This window comes from Grampus griseus (assembly GCF_964374135.1).
Source record: "Grampus griseus genome assembly, chromosome: 11".
Lineage (NCBI taxonomy): Eukaryota > Metazoa > Chordata > Mammalia > Artiodactyla > Delphinidae > Grampus > Grampus griseus.
Genome location: NC_139005.1, coordinates 41422522 through 41440275, shown reverse-complemented (window position 1 = coordinate 41440275; position 17754 = coordinate 41422522). Strand labels below are relative to the sequence as shown.

Here is a 17754-nt window from a genome sequence, read left to right as displayed (position 1 = left end):
GACGAACAAATGAAGAGGAAATAGGCAGTCTCCCTGAAAAAGAATTCAGAAAAATGATGGTAAAGGTGATCCAAAATCTTGGAAATAGAATGGAGAAAATACAAGAAACGTTTAACAAGGACCTAGAAGAACTAAAGAGCAAACAAACAGTGATGAACAACACAATAAATGAAATTAAAAATTCTCTAGAAGGGATCAATAGCAGAATAACTGAGGCAGAAGAACGGATAAGTGACCTGGAAGATAAAATAGTGGAAATAACTACTGCAGAGCAGAATAAAGAAAAAAGAATGAAAAGAATTGAGGACAGTCTCAGAGGCCGCTGGGACAATATTAAACACACCAACATTCAAATTATAGGGGTCCCAGAAGAAGAAGAGAAAAAGAAAGGAACTGAGAAAATATTTGAAGAGATTATAGTTGAAAACTTCCCTAATATGGGAAAGGAAATAGTTAATCAAGTCCAGGAAGCAGAGAGTCCCATACAGGATAAATCCAAGGAGAAACATGCCAAGACACATATTAATCAAACTATCGAAAATTAAATACAAAGAAAACATATTAAAAGCAGCAAGGGAAAAACAACAAATAACACATAAGGGAATCCCCATAAGGTTAACAGCTGAACTTTCAGCAGAAACTCTGCAAGCCAGAAGGGAGTGGCAGGATATATTTAAAGTGATGAAAGGGAAAAACTTACAACCAAGATTACTCTATCCAGCAAGGATTTCATTCAGATTTGACGGAGAAATTAAAACCTTTACAGACAAGCAAAAGCTAAGAGAATTCAGCACCACCAAACCAGCTTTACAACAAATGCTAAAGGAACTTCTCTAGGCAGGAAACACAACAGAAGGAAAAGACCTACAATAACAAACCCAAAACAATTAAGAAAATGGTAATAGGAACATACTTATCGATAATTACCTTAAATGTAAATGGATTAAATGCTCCAACCAAAAGACACAGACTGGCTGAATGGATACAAAAACAAGACCCGTATATATGCTGTCTACAAGAGACCCACTTCAGACCTAGAGACACATACAGACTGAAAGTGAGGGGATGGAACAAGATATTCCATGCAAACGGAAATCAAAAGAAAGCTGGGGTAGCAATTCTCATATCAGACAAAATAGACTTTAAAACAAAGACTATTACAAGAGACAAAGAAGGACACTACATAATGATCAAGGGAGGATCAATCCAAGAAGACGATATAACAATTGTAAATATTTATGCACCCAACATAGGAGCACCTCAGTACATAAGGCAAATACTAACAGCCATAAAAGGGGAAATTGACAGTAACACAATCATAACAGGGGACTTTAACAACCCACTTTCACCAATGGACAGATCATCCAAAATGAAAATAAATAAGGAAACATAAGCTTTAAATGATACATTAAACAAGATGGACTTAATTGATATTTAAAGGACATTCCATCCAAAAATAACAGAATACACTTTCTTCTCAAGTGCTCATGGAACATTCTCCAGGATAGATCATATCTTGGGTCACAAATCAAGCCTTGGTAAATTTAAGAAAATTGAAATCGTATCAAGTATCTTTTCCGACCACAACGCTATGACCCTAGATATCGATTACAGGAAAAAAATCTGTAAAAAATACAAACATGGAGGCTAAACAATACACTACTTAATAACGAAGACATCACTGAAGAAATCAAAGAGGAAATCAAAAAATACCTAGAAACAAATGACGATGAAAACACGATGACCCAAAACCTATGGGATGCAGCAAAAGCAGTTCTAAGAGGGAAGTTTATAGCAATACAATCCTACCTCAAGAAACAAGAAACATCTCAAATAAAAAACCTAACCTTACACCTAAAGCAATTAGAGAAAGAAAAACAAAAAAACCCCAAAGTTAGCAGAAGGAAAGAAATCATAAAGATCAGATCAGAAATAAATGAAAAAGAAATGAAGGAAATGATAGCAAAGATCAATAAAATTAAAAGCTGGTTCTTTGAGATGATAAACAAAATTGATAAACCATTAGCCAGATTCATCAAGAAAAAAAGGGAGAAGACTCAAATCAATAGAATTAGAAATGAGAAAGGGGAAGTAACAACTAACACTGCAGAAATACAAAGGATCATGAGAGATTACTGCAAGCAACTATATGCCAATAACATGGACAACCTGGAAGAAATGGACAAATTCTTAGAAAAGCACAACCTTCCACGACAGAACCAGGAAGAAATAGAAAATATAAACAGACCAATCACAAGCACTGAAATTGAAACTGTGATTTAAAATCTTCCAACAAACAAAAGCCCAGGACCAGATGGCTTCACAGGAGAATTCTATCAAACATTTAGAGGAAAGCTAATACCTATCCTTCTCAAACTCTTCCAAAACACAGCAGAGGGAGGAACACTCCCAAACTCATTCTACAAGCCCACCATCACCCTGATACCAAAACCAGACAAAGATGTCACAAAAAAAGAAAACTACGGGGCAATGTCACTGATGAACATAGATGCAAAAATCCTCAATAAAATACTATCAAACAGAATCCAACAGCACATTAAAAGGATCATACACCATGATCAAGTGGGGTTTATCCCAGGAATGCAAGGATTCTTCAATATATGCAAATCAATCGATGTGATACACCATATTAACAAATTGAAGGAGAAAAACCATATGATCATCTCAATAGATGCAGAGAAAGCTTTCGACAAAATTCAACACCCATTTACGATAAAAACTCTCCAGAAAGTAGGCATAGAGGGAACTTACCTCAACATAATAAAGGCCATATATGACAGGCCCACAGCCAACATCATCCTCAATGGTGAAAAACTGAAACCATTTCCACTAAGATCAGGAACAAGACAAGGTTGCCCACTCTCACCACCATTATTCAACATAGTTTTGGAATTTTTTGCCACAGCAATCAGAGAAGAAAAAGAAATAAAAGGAATCCAAATCGGAAAAGGAGAAGTAACGCTGTCACTGTTTGCAGATGACATGATACTATACATAGAGAATCCTAAAGATGCTACCAGAAAACTACTAGAGCTAATCAATGAATTTGGTAAAGTAGCAGGATACAAAATTAACACACAGAAATCTCTTGCATTCCTATACACTAATGATGAAAAATCTGAAAGTGAAATTAAGAAAACACTCCCAGGGGCTTCCCTGGTGGCGCAGTGGTTGGGAGTCCGCCTGCCGATGCAGGGGACATGGGTTCATGCCGTGGTCCGGGAGGATCCCATGTGCCGCGGAGCGGCTGGGCCCGTGAGCCATGGCCGCTGGGCCTGCACGCCCGGAGCCTGTGCTCCGCAATCGGAGAGGCCACAGCAGTGAGAGGCCCGTGTACCGCAAAAAAAAAAAAAAAAAAAAGAAAAGAAAACACTCCCATTTACCATTGCAGCAAAAAGAATAAAATACCTAGGAATAAACCTAAGGAGACAAATGACCTGTATGCGGAAAATTATGACACTGATGAAAGAAATTAAAGATGATACAAATAGATGGAGAGCTATACCATGTTCTTGGATTGGAAGAATCAACATTGTGAAAATGACTATAGTACCCAAAGCAATCTACAGATTCAGTGCAATCCCTATCAAACTACCACTGGCATTTTTCACAGAACTAGAACAAAAAATTTCACAATTTCTATGGAAACACAAAAGACCTCGAACAGCCAAAGCAATCTTGAGAAAGAAAAACAGAGCTGGGGGAATCAGGCTCCCAGACTTCAGACTATACTACAAAGCTACAGTAATCAAGACAGTATGGTACTGGCACAAAAACAGAAATATAGATCAATGGAACAGGATAGAAAGCCCAGAGGTAAACGCACGCACATATGGTCACCTTATCTTTGATAAAGGAGGCAAGAATATACAGTGGAGAAAAGACAGCCTCTTCAATAACTGGTGCTTGGAAAACTGGACAGGTACATGTAAAAGTATGAAATTAGAACACTCTCTAACACCCTGCACAAAAATAAACTTAAAATGGATTGAAGAGGGCTTCCCTGGTGGCGCAGTGGTCGAGAGTCTGCCTGCTGATGCAGAGGACACGGGTTCGTGCCCCGGTCCGGGAAGATCCCACATGCCGCGGAGCGGCTGGGCCTGTGAGCCATGGCCGCTGAGCCTGTGCGTCTGGAGCCTGTGCTCCGCAACAGGAGAGGCCACAGCAGTGAGAGGCCCGCGTACCACAAAAAAAAAAAAAAAAAAAAAAAAAAAAAAAGGATTAAAGACCTAAATGTAAGGCCAGACACTATCAAACTCTTAGAGGAAAACAGGCAGAACACTCTATGACATAAATCACAGCAAGATCCTTTTTGACCCACCTCCTAGAGAAATGGAAATAAAAACAAAAATAAACAAATGGGACCTAATGAAACTTAAAAGCTTTAGCACAGCCAAGGAAACCATAAACAAGACGAAAAGACAACCCTCAGAATGGGAGAAAATTTTTGCAAATGAAGCGACAGACAAAGGATTAATCTCCAAAATTTACAAGCAGCTCATGCAGCTCAATATCAAAAAAACAAACAACCCAATCCAAAAATGGGCAGAAGACCTAAATAGACATTTCTCCAAAGAAGATATACAAATTGCCAACAAACACATGAAAGGATGCTCAACATCACTAATCATTAGAGAAATGCAAATCAAAACTACAGTGAGGTATCACCTCACACCGGTCAGGATGGCCATCATCAAAAATCTACAAACAATAAATGCTGGAGAGAGTGTGGAGAGAAGGGAACCCCTCATACACTGTTGGTGGGAATGTAAATTGATACAGCCACTATGGAGAACAGTATGGAGGTTCCTTAAAACCTAAAAATAGAACTACCATACGACCCAGCAATCCCACTACTGGGCATATACCCTGAGAAAACCATAATTCAAGAAGAGTCATGTACCACAATGTTCATTGCAGCTCTACTTACAACAGCCAGGACTGGAAGCAACCTAAGTGTCCATCAGCAGATGACTGGATAAAGAAGATGTGGCACATATATACAATGGAATATTACTCAGCCATAAAAAGAAACGAAATTGAGTTATTTGTAGTGAGGTGGATGGACCTAGAGTCTGTCATACAGAGTGAAGTAAGTCAGAAAGAGAAAAACAAATACCATACGCTAACACATATATATGGAATCTTAAAAAAAAAAATGGTCATGAAGAACCTAGGGGCAAGATGGGAATAAAGACGCAGACCTACTAGAGAATGGACTTGAGGACACCGGGAGAGGGGAGGGTAAGCTGGGACAAAGTGAGAGAGCGGTAGTGTATATATACACTACCAAATGTAAAATAGATAGCTAGTGGGAAGCAGTCGCATAGCACAGGGAGGGCAGCTCAGTGCTTTGTGACCAGCTAGAAGGGTGGGATAGGGAGTGAGACTCAAGAGCAAGGAGATATGGGGATATATGTATATGTATAACTGATTCACTTTGTTATAAAGCAGAAACTAACACACTGCTGTAAAGCAATTATACTCCAATAAAAATGTTAAAAAAAAACCCAATGCAGCCTAAATAAATAAATTTATTATTTTTTTTAAATTAAGTCTATTTAAAAAATCAGTTCCACACATACTAACATAAAATCACTTGAAGAGTTGGGGAGTTCTAGCTTCATATCAGCTCTATATGAATCGACAGTGGAATGCAATGGAAATATAAGAAAAATACCATCTTGAGCTTTATTAACAAAGAACTACAGTATCCAGATTCAAAGTCTACTCAGTCCAGAGCTGGTCACTTTTGTCTGTCTTCTCCCACTAGAATATAGCCTCATGAGGGTAGATCCTTTGTCTGTCATGTTCACCATTATGTTTCCAGAGCCTAAACAGTGCCTGGCACATAGTAGGTGCTCAACAAATATTTGTTAAATGAATGAATAAATGAATGATTAAAAAAGGTCAAAGAATGAACCTTACTCCAATGCCAATGGGCAATCCACTAGCTTCAAAGATTATACTCCCTAATGGTGATTATTCTGTAATAAAATCATTTTTAAATTCTAATGCATGTTTTATGAGTCCTGATTTTTAAAGGGTGAATGAAAGGATAGCTAGAATCTAGAAAAGTGTATCTGTGGCTGGCTGGCAGGCACTTCCATGCAGTGTGCCTTCTGCTCAGGTAGTTTCACATTGACATTGTTCACTTCACAACCAGACCTTCCACATCAGAATGGTACAGCGAGAAGGAGGGAACTTGATGTTCAAAGCTAAAGGATGAGGAGAATTCTATTTAATCATAATTTGGAGAAGACTATTCCAGAGAAGAAATGTTTATAGGACCAGACTCTCCTAGAGGGTTGAAAACACAGCCAAATACTCTGTCCCTTTTCCAAATGCTCCAAACCATACTGAATAACCGAACAAAATACAATCTCTTGAGTTGAAATCTAGGTAAATAAGTAGATTTCTAGATCTTTAGCATACAGAGTAAGAGACCTGTGGATCTGTAAGGAATTATTAATATTCTCTACCTGATAATGCGTAAGAGTAGCCTATATATACTTAGAGAGATCTTGATGTGGTCCAAGGCCTCACAAGTCCTTGCAAAAGAAGTTCTTCCCAACAACTAACTTGAATTCTCCCTGCTACATTTGCAGCCTACTTTTGTCTTAATGCCTGGACCCAAAAGACATGCCCTGGAAAGCATTTCTCAAGTCCCCTCTGAGGTTCACTCTTAATCCATCTTCCCCTTCATCACTTTTGACTGTTCTCCTCTGGCAGGCCCCCAGGTCTCCACGTCATGTCTGAGCTCTGTTTCCCAGAGGGCCAAGACACTTCCTTAACAGAAGGTACAAGTACTGCCTGGCACACTACCTCAGCCATTATACTCAGGTCCTTCACTTTATTTTTTAAAAAAAGAAGAAGCAGAAAGCATACTTACTAATACAGGCTAAGGTGGTCCAGCTGACTGTGCATGTGGATGGGGTAGGTCTCTGCCAGGTGAATCAGCTTTTCTATTGCTTCATAGATGAAAATAATGCAAATCAGGGAGGCAAACGCTTCTTCAGTGAAGCGGGTAATGTAGCAGACAAGGGAACTGGCGTCAGTTGCCACAAGGACAATACACAGGAAGGCAGTCCACAGTCCAATACAAGCTCGCAGGGAGAGGTATGAAAGAGCATAGTCTCTGAAACAAAACCAAAGTTCATCAAAAATCAGGGGTGGATGGCATTACATTCTGACCCATTGCATTGGAGGCAAAGGGTCAGAAACGTGGCTAGTTCATCTCTTATTATCACTTCCAGTACTGCAACCCAGTTTGTCCCTAATTCTGACTGCACTTCACTCCTGAAGGCTGCCCTGGGATGGCGTGACAAAGATTTGCTTTATGGGTGGTATTTGCCACAGCAAGGACAGAGACAGTGGAGGAGGTGGAAGCTGTCCGCCACACACTTCCGCCATCACTGCCCGACGTGATTAAGATCCTATTCTTGCAGTTAAGAAAAAAGAGCTGGCCCTTGTGGACATACTGTATAGCACAGGGAACTCTACCTAATGCACTGTGGTAACCTAAATGGGAGGGAAGTCCAAAAGGGAGCGGGTATCTGTATGCGCATGGCTGATTCATTTTGTTGTGCAGTGAAGGCTAACACAACAGTGTAAAGCAACCCTACTCCAATAAAAAGTAATAAAATAAAAAAAAATGGACTGGAAATGGAAATGGAGGAGTTTGGATTAGCTAGGGAAAGTGTTTTTAAAGATAAAAAGTCAAGACTTCAATAGTGGTTGAAGGACATTAATAAAGCTCTTTAAGGCCAAGAGATCTGCTATTTTAGGCATGGTCCTACCTGGGGGCAGGGCAACAGACCAAACAATGCTCTTTGCCTACTTACACTCACCTAGGACCCTGACATTCAATCCTAACAGCACACTAACACATCCAGATAGAGTTTTCAGAAAACCAAATGTCTTACTTGCAGAATTTGAACAAAATCTTTTCAAACACAAGCACTGGCCCAGTACTTCCAAGGATGGTGAGAGCCTGTCCGGCAAACAAGGAATAGGCAATCCCAGTCATGGAGGCTCCAAACAAGGATTCAATTGCACTCTGAGAGGGGAAGAAAAGATTATCCCTGAGTCCACAGCCCGTCTGCAGTGAGTGATGCAGGCTTATGTGCAGCCCCAACTCAGCTCTCCGGTGTGCCTGACAAGCCATTTGCTTGCATTTCGTCTTAGCAAGAGTGATGTGTACACAGTCTAATCCTCCTGTAAATGGATACCACTTTGATAATTCAGGTGCCCAAATCCATCCACATGTGATTCCTTAACTAAGTCCTGTTCTGCATGACTCAATTCAGTATTTATAAATATACATAGAAAAGCACAATGATACCATTCACACTACGGGCTGTCATACAGAGTCACCTTAAATCTTATTTGCATATGACATTGATATATCATTTTCCATCCTTGGGGCAATGGGCAATGCAACTGGGCAATCAGTTACTGAAATTGATATTCAAGCAGAAGAGGGTCTGTTCTAAAGGGAGAGCTGTGCTGCTGGCTGGCATGAGGTCAGAAGACCACAGTAATTCAGTAGGAAGAATCCAATCTCCTCAGTCCTCGCCCAGGGAACTTTCCCCCCCCAGTGGACTTGGCTGCCATCATAAAATTTTTACTCTTGTTTGGGACCATGAGAAGTGGTTAAAAGTTCTTACTATGCGCCCCTCAGTGGCTTCTCCGAGCAATCCCCCAAAGGTGATGACAGGTGACATGCAGGCACAGTACAGGAACAGAAAGGAGGCCAAACACTGTAAGCTGAGTGCATCCCGGTAGTCGCTCCAGTACCAGGGGGCCTTCCGCTTGATGTCCAGCACCAAGCCCCCAAACAGCCTGCGGAAACATGGCAGACAGGCCTCTAACGCAGTCCCTCTCCCAGGAAAGCGTGTCAACAGCACACATCTGAAAGCACTTCAGATGTGCTCTGAATTAGAGGTAATATTTTGGCTTCGATGTGACCCCAAGTTCAAGAGATCTCTCTGGGGCCAGCACGGATTCTATCTGCAACCAATCGCATGAGTTCGAATGATTATCCCAAGCATAAAAGGAATTAATTTGGGTGTGCATATTACCCATTCAGTAAACAGTTCCCAAAATTCAACAGGAAATTAAGTATTAGCTTCAAACTTCAAGTTCTGAGATGTTAGGAAGAAAGGTACAAAAGCATCAGGGTATTAAAATTGTTAGTTTTATTATACATTTTCTAGATAAAAAGCCCCTATCACATGCACTTTCTTACTCTGAAAAACTACCCACCTTACTCTTGAGAAATTAGCATAATAATTCATTCATGCAGTTGACAAGTAGTAGCAGATACTTCATGCCAGGCACTGTGCCAAGTATTGGAGATGCAGCAGTAGCAAGGCAAACACAGCCCTTCTCTCTAGGACCAACAATCTAGTGCAGGGGACAGGCAGTGTTGTGAGGGAGCAAATGGCAGCAAAGAACAGGGACGGGCATTGCAGTGGGGACTGGAGAATGAACCAGGAGTTAGCCAGATGAGGCAGCGGGGCTGGCATGGATGACACCTAGGGATGAGAGCGCATGGCGGGCTCAAGGTGCTGAGTTATGGCTGGATAAGACAGTGTGAGGGGCAAAAACCAATAGACAAAGCTGGAGATGCTGGAAAAGCTGGGTCACAAAGGCCTTGTAAAAAAGGAATTAGAACTTGATCCCAATTATGTGTCAAGTACTGAAGGACTGTAAACAGGGAAGCAGCGTAAGTAAGCAGGCATTCTGGAAGGATCCCTCTGATGGGGGTGTAATGAGTGGAACGTAGGGCAAGACAGGAGGCTGTGGATTGGAAAGAGGAGAAGTGTGTGTATTCAAGGGCTAATCAGGAGGCAGAATTAACAGGACTTGGTGGCAGGACCTCAGGACCCCTCTCCACTTCCCAAGCATGAGACAGATCGAGAGCAAGGTGTCCTACACCAAGGAGGAGGAGTATTCCCAGACTGGGGCACTTTTGCTAAGAGTGGAATCGCTGCACCAGGGTAAAAGCTGTTAGGTGAGTAACAGAGCCATTCAGCGTTCTACAGGACAAATTACCTAGTTTCTTCTACCCATGAATGACAGGAAGAAAAAGGAGGAGAGCTGTTACAGAATGGGAACATAAAAACCAAATGCAAACCTCCATTGGATCCTATGCCAAACAAATGAACTCTAAAAAGATGTCGCTGAGACAACCACAAAAAGGTGAATATGGACTGAGCAGGAGACAATTTAAAGAATTATTGTTAATTTTGTTAGATTTCATAATGGCATAATAGCCGTTTTTCAAAATGTCCTTATCGGACAGGGATACCTGCTCAAGTAGTTACAGGGGAAATGACAGGCTACTGGTGATGTGGTTTAAAATAATCTAGAAAACAAAAACAAAACAATTAAGTGGGGGAGAAATAGATGAAACAAGATTGGCAAAATGTTGATAACTATTGATGGTCACGTGGGGGGTTCATTACACTGTCCTCTCTTCTTGTTTATGTTTGAAATTTTCTATAATAAAAAACTAAAAAAACAAAAACAAAAAACCGAGCTACTCTCTCATGAAAGGAGGCTTGGCTAGCTCCTTCTTTCTCTTTGCCCTGTGTCACACAAGGCCTGGGACCTGTATGCCCGGGGAGAAGGCCCAGGCAGCTCTCTTTCTCCATTCAAAAGCACATGCTGTTCTGTTAGACCCACTTGCTCTTTTCCTCTGGTTTGAGGGGCACAGTTGGGATTCATCCTTCTTCACCTTACAGCAGTAACATCACAATCTGGGTCTGGGTTTAGGGGAGAAAGGCAAAGCCAGCCTTGTGACCTGCTTTGGTTTTAGCCTGTCTAGCAAACCTGAGGTAAGGAGCCATCCATAGGGTCTAACCTAGAGCATAAGCGTTCCGCCTCAGGGTTTGGGACCAAGGTTACAGTCTGTAATAAAATGTCACTTGGTCCTGCTTTCTCCTCTGAGTGGATAGCCCCTCAAGGACCTTACGGGCAACCATGATTAGTCTGGGGCAAGATTCAAGTGTTTCTAGGTCCTTAGCCAACATAGCATCTTTAGTACCGTGTGAATATCACCTCCCAATCACCAGTGACCTTCCTCTGAAGGGTGTTATTCTGGGAGAATTACCTTCTACAGTAATGAGCCTCACCCTATGATGCTGCCATGATTGGTCCTCCTGGATGTGGGAGGCTCATTATTCAGGGAGGAGTGTCTGTGAGTAACGGGCAAAAGATTTATGTGAAACGGACGGATGAGAAGCCACAGAAAGGAAGGACATCTGTCTGCCTAGTGATTGAAAGGAGAGAGAAAAGATCTGAGGCTCCTATTGATGGTATAAATTAACAGAATGATTTCCGAATACTGTTTATGGCGTCAGCCTCATCCCTCACTCACGCAGACCGTAACAGCACATCTAGCACAGATAGTAATCAGACACGGATGCTTCCCTCCACGTTTGGGACTCCCTTTCCCTTTCAACACTACCCTTGGTGTTCAAGTTGGGGTGGGGGGGGATGGGCAGGAGGCACACAGGGATATGAATTTAAGCTTGATGCAAGAAAGGACTTACCCGTGTAGAGGGTCCCTAGGCTCTGGTGCACTGACTTAGGAAGCCCTCTCAGGAGGGCTTTAGGGACAGGCCAGCCATCCATTTGTCTGCTGTGCTTTGGAAGAAACCTGTTTGAAGTGTGGGGGGCGATCATCGAGATAGCAGCTCCTGATTCTTCTCTTTCATCAACCCTTCCCAGACGTGGCCTCCCCAGTGAGGTACACAAATCTACCTTGGAAAACCCCTTTGCACAGTATCCTCTCTGCCATGAAGCTTCTGGCCTCGGAACACTCTAGTCAGACTTTCCTCTTCGTTCTATGTGGGAATGCCTTGGCATCATGGCCTATGTCAACGTCAGGGAGGCCCAAGACACTGTCTCAGCCCTGGCTTGGCAGGTCAGATCATACACAACTCAGACCGTTCTCAACTTTGCCTCCTTTCCCATCTTCTTAGAGCCTACACTACCGCATCTTAAATACCTCTCCATCCGACAAGGATGGTACCCCCAGGTTGTGCCCCACCTCAGAGAAACACAGCTAAAGGTATGAAGAATTATAAAGCCCAGGCTAACGCATCTTTACTCGGTGAAGTCCAGGAAGGTCCAGAAAATTCTAGGATGCCCACCTGCAGGGGAAGGTTCACGTTCACCCCTACGTAATTTGAGATTGGGAAAAGAGCCAGAGCTGGCATGAACTATGATCCCCAATATGAGCATTAGGTCACCTGGACTAAAAGGCTACAAGGGGAGGAAGGTCATGTGTCTTGAGGACTGAGGAAAACTTCCGGAGCTCAGGAAGAGGCAGCATCTCCCACAGTAAGCCGAGTGAGGCTCTGAGTCCAGATGACCCTTCCTTTCAGCTTTGTCAATTCCAGCAGCTCCTCACTCAACATTATGGGAGAACTTCCTCAAACCCCATTTGAGTTTGTGAGTAAAGGTACCTGGGGTTGCTGATTAAGTGTATGTCAGTCCTGGCTCTACGGGATTTTCTTTTGGGATGACAGGCACCATTTCCAAGATTCTATAACTGTTGAGATCCAATCTAATGAGCTCCCAAACCCCCATGTGGAATTGACTATAAGTGACTGCCCGCCTAGTTTATTCTCCTCTTTCTGACACCGAAAGAAAGATGAGATCTCACCTCTGCATGGATTATGTGTTTGAAGGAAAGCTGTTGGCTTTACAGTCAAAAGGATAAATCATAACTCTGAAATTCTATCAAATCCAAACCCAAGACCCTTCCCTTAAAAAACACCATCTTGGGCTTCCCTGGTGGCGCAGTGGTTGAGTGTCCGCCTGCCGATGCAGGGGACGCGGGTTCAGGCCCCGTTCCGGGAGGATCCCACATGCCGTGGAGCGGCTGGGCCCGTGAGCCATGGCCGCTGAGCCTGCGCGTCCGGGGCCTGTGCTCCGCAGCAGGAGAGGCCACAGCAGTGAGAGGCCTGCGTACCGCAAAAAAAAAAAAAAACCCACCACCTTAGGACTTCCCTGGTGGTGCAGTGGTTAAGAATCCGCCTGCTAATGCAGGGGACACGGGTTCGAGCCCTGGTCCGGGAAGATCCCACATGCCGCGGAGCAACTAAGCCCATGCACCACAACTACTGAGCCTGTGCTCTAGAGTCCGCGAACCACAACTACTGAAGCCCTCGCACCTAGAGCCCGTGCTCCGCAACAAGAGAAGCCACCGCAGTGAGAGGCCTGCGCACTGCAACGAAGAGTAGCCCCCGCTCGCCGCAAGTAGAGAAAGCCCACACGCAGCAATGAAGACCCAACGCAGCCAAAAATAAATAAATAAATAAATTTTAAAAAAACACCACTTCATCTAAGACAGTCTCAATCCTGGAAACTATTCTAAAGACAGATGCTTCCTTCGAACTGCTTCTCAATACCAGGCCTCCCCATCCAATTTGGACCCCTTCCAACTGTAAAGAAAATGTGAAACTTACTCTTGGAGCTTGCTCCCTCTTTTCAGTGACCCCTTCCATCAAAAGGCTCCTCCTTTCCTCCGGTGATCCCTCCCCAGAGCCCAGTTATCCTTCCCCGCCCTCTAATACATTCCTTCCACCAGATGCATACTCCCCATCAGGACACTGCTGGTTAAGTGCCATTCTCTCCTGCTTCTCAGTCTCCTCTCCTTTCTCTCCCTGAATTTCCAAGAATGCAAAACTAACTCGCTCTCCACAATTAAAAAAAAAACAACCTTGAGTTTCCATTAGGCAGGGCACTGAGGATAGGGAAATAAGGAAAGCAACTTCAAGCAAGGAGGAAAAAATAAGGTGAAAGCAATAGAATAGAGGACAGTGAAAGCTCCTTTCCATCATCTGAGTCCTGTCCTGGGAATCTCCGCCCAACAGATCCTTCTTAGACATAAGCACAACTTACAGAGCCAGAGCCATAGACTGAACCTTCTCCCACGATCTGGGGGACACCTCTGGATGCCACTCCAACCCCAAATACCATCCTCTTCTACTGCCTCCCTACCTGGAATATAAAGCCTCCCAGCCTGGGGACCTGCTGTCCTCACCTACCATGGAGAACGTCCTCCTTGGACATCTGTCCTAAAATCTGGGCCCAAAAGAGTAGGTTGCCTATTCTGAGACACACACCTAAAATAGTACCTATTTCCCCACCTCAAGGGGTTTCTTAACTTAACCATTCAATATTTATCCATACCTTGTCCATTCATGCTACAGAACAGACATCATTCTAAAAGCATTCATTTACTCATTCATTCATTCACCAGATATTAATAGAGTGCCTACTCTGTGCAGGGCACTGTGCTGGGTGCTAGGAATATAATGGGGTCCCTGCCCTTATGGAGCAAACATTCTGGCAGGAAAGACATCAAATCAATAAATAGTAATAAAGCATGATCAGGACTATAACAGGTGGCTGGGGGGAGGGTGGCAGGTAGGCAAGGGACAGAGCTCAAAGCTGGGACACCACCTAGCAGGAACACCTAACCTCCTCTAAAGAGGGTCCTGCAAGGCTCTCCAAAGGAAGTGACACCTAAGCTGCGTCAAAGGATAAGAAGCAGTCAGCCAGGAAATGAGGAAGGGGACAAGTGTTCAAATCAGAGGGAACGTGTTCTGTCTTCCCTCCTGGGGCAAGGCCAGGAGGGGAGACAGAACATGTTAGGTGGTTTGAGAAATTTGAATGAATGAATATAATATTTGATATATTTGTAATACTTATAGTCAGTGGTTCCATTTGAAAAGTAATTCCCAGCCAATAAAGATACTACAGAGAAGAAGGCTGAAAGTAAAGAGGATGCCTCATTCCTTTATACAACTTCTGTCCGGTAAGCAGTATCAGCTGTGAAACATTCCAGAACTTACCGCCCAGTGCGTTGAAGTTCTGGCCCGCTGTGGCCCCCATGTGGTTCCGGTTCTATGTGGCAAACATTTCCATTTGGAACTCCAGGCATTTTCCTTTTCTCCTTTTAACAGAAGACCGCAAAATTAACAAACTCAGCCCTGTATTCAGTCTTTCCTGCTGGGGGCGGGGGTGGGGGGTGGGGTGGGGGGTGGGGGTGGGGGTGGGGGTGGGGGTGGGGGTGGGGGTTGGTGATGAGAAAATCCAAAAGCAGCCCCAAAATAGCCAATTCTTTGTTATAGCTTTCAAATGCATTTACTGATTTGGAGGCGTTTACTGACTTTCCTGAAAAAAAAAAAAAATTTCTCCTCCTCTCTGCTGATACCTAACTGTCTCACCCAGAGACGGAAAAGTGGAGGCTTTGGCATCAGATGTGACTTAAGTTCAAGTTTCAAATCTGTGTGTAATCTTTACCTTAAAACCTTGAAGATGGTTTTTTTATTCCTCATTTGTAAAACAAAGAACAACAATACCTATATGGAGATGTTACCAGGAGGTTGAATTAGCATATGTAAAGCACTTGGCCTGGGGACTAGTGTACAGTAGAAGTTCCCTTCCATCTTTAACCTCTCAAAAAAAGTGTGAGGGACTCTATTTGCTCTCTCTATACAACTACCTCTTTTCATTTAATGGCTTCATTCATGATATGCTCCCAAGAAATGTCCTCTCCTCTCCTCTCTGCCATTCTACATCAATCCTTCAAAAGTTGGCTTAAAATTCATCCCAGGGTAATCCTGACTGGCCCCACCACACCTGAGCCAATCTATGTTACTGCACATTCATATTTTATTACTGTTCTGACATGCTAGATGCCCAGAAACAGAACCACATCTCAACTTATTTAGCATACACCCTCACGGTCTCTGCTTTGTCCATGGTGTGCACTCAGTAAGCGACACTAAGCCACCACTGGCTCATGTGCATACATTACCTGGGAAGGGACGTTTTTGGGTGGCTCAATTCTAATGGAGGGGTCCCACTCCCCTGGAGGCAGCACCGTCACCTGGTCTAGGAACTCGTCAATCCCCGCCAGGAGATCGTCCCGCTCTTTCGCCTTATATGCCACGTCATGAAAAATCTACAGAGAAGAAAAATGTCCTCAGGAAAACTAAAAGTCACTTTACTTAAAACAATCACCAGTGGAGATGGTGAAAGATGAATAAAACCTCTTGATTTTTATCTCTGTCATGGGGATCTGAAATGTAGATAACGTTAGCACTTAGAGAAGTGCAAGGATAAAACAATAAAAAAAAGAATCTAAAGATGAGATGAGTCAAAAAGAACTAAATATATGTCTATTAGTATAGAAAGAGATAAGATGACTCGAAAGTTTTATAATTCTGTTATCTCTTCAAAGAATGGAACAAAAGCCAAGATGCATGAGAAAGAATGGAACAAAAGCCAAGATGCATGAGGAATTTTCCTGATCATAATGGGTAGAAAAAACTGCATGGAATTCCTCAGAAAGGTTCCTCATATGCCTCCAATATGCCTCCGAGCCAAAGACAGCTGATAAAACACAGCCCACGCCCCTCTGCCTGCTAAGACAGAGGCCTCTTCAAGGCCTTACTTTGCAACTTACCTGAGCAGCACAGTCCTCAGCAGGGATGCAGTGGGGGTTCAGGACCACGGCAGCCGAAGCGTCTAGTCACCCTGGTACATTCACATGACAGTGCCCGAGAGCATCCCCCTGACCTTTATACTAACTGGTCTCATTTACGTGAAATGGGGGTGAGGTTTCCTTATGTAAATAGCTTGGATGTATTTAATTAACCATCTTCTAGATCTAGAAAGTTAAGTCAGCCTTAATATCTTTCTCTCTAGGTATCCTACTTGGCAAAAATAATTTTCCCAGAGAAAGATTTCTCTGCATCCTTGATTATTCAAAAAGCGAGAGATGACAGAGGAAGAAAAATCCCCCAGAGGGCTTGGTCCTCAGAGACGTGACCTGTACTGCTTTCCAGCAAACATCACGATTATAATTATTTTATCCCCAATGACTAGCACAATGCCTGGCACAGAGTAAATGCTCAATAAACATCTACAAGACGAATGCATGAAAAGCAGAAGGGGTGTGCGTACCTCATCTGTCATGATGGTGGCCATGGATCTGCCAATCTCATGGTACTGCTGACCTTTCCCTACTGGACCCAGTAGGATAAACAAAAATCTGGCAACACACAAAAAGGATTAAATTATGTAAGTAAATATAAAGAAGTGGCATCTTTCCTCTCTAAACAGCAGAACATTTCTCTTTCCTATCAAACAGAAATCATCACAGTACCTTCAATAAAAGGAGACAGACTAATGACGGAGCAATACGAGTAGCCTTGACCTAATAGCTCCACTGTAGGCATTGGAAGCCACCTGTACAAGTCATTCAATAATGTGGTTATAATTCTCAGGGTTTCCGTAGACACAATTCCTTACTATAGGAAGGACATTTTTTCAAAACGTGGCATTGTAGTGCAAATTCAGGGTTATCTGAATCTCATTCATTGCTCTAATAAGAAAATGATGGGGAGAGGAGAGGGATAAAGCAGTTGAAATGATCAAGCCCTGTAGAGGAGTCTAAATTGTGTCCCGGACATCTGAATACTCTGTAATTAATGGGGCCCTGAATCACCTGAATCACCACCTTCAGAGCGCATGAATAGCCTTTTGAACAAATGTGGACATACTTGCAAACCAAACAAATCCTGCCGGAACTGTGGAAAGAGACATCAATACCTTTGGTCAGAGACGTTTCCCTGGGATACAGCTTGGCAGAACAGGGAGAGCAAGACAGGCTTCCCATCCCAGCAAGCAAGTGGCCCTTGA

General features: G+C 43.1%; 1 protein-coding gene across 1 annotated transcript in view; it reads right to left on the bottom strand.

Moving 5' to 3' along the window:
• Positions 1 to 17754, bottom strand: part of SLC4A8 (solute carrier family 4 member 8) — a gene marked incomplete at its 3' end in the record, with an annotated part of 84750 nt that overhangs the window by 33546 nt on the left and 33450 nt on the right. The window contains exons 9-14 of the mRNA XM_082666158.1: positions 17017 to 17104; positions 15866 to 16012; positions 14898 to 14998; positions 8691 to 8865; positions 7947 to 8080; positions 6914 to 7159 (exon numbers count right to left, since the gene is read on the bottom strand). Of these exons, the coding sequence (XP_082522284.1) occupies positions 6914 to 7159; positions 7947 to 8080; positions 8691 to 8865; positions 14898 to 14998; positions 15866 to 16012; positions 17017 to 17104 (891 nt within the window). The remainder of the gene's footprint in view (positions 1 to 6913; positions 7160 to 7946; positions 8081 to 8690; positions 8866 to 14897; positions 14999 to 15865; positions 16013 to 17016; positions 17105 to 17754) is intronic.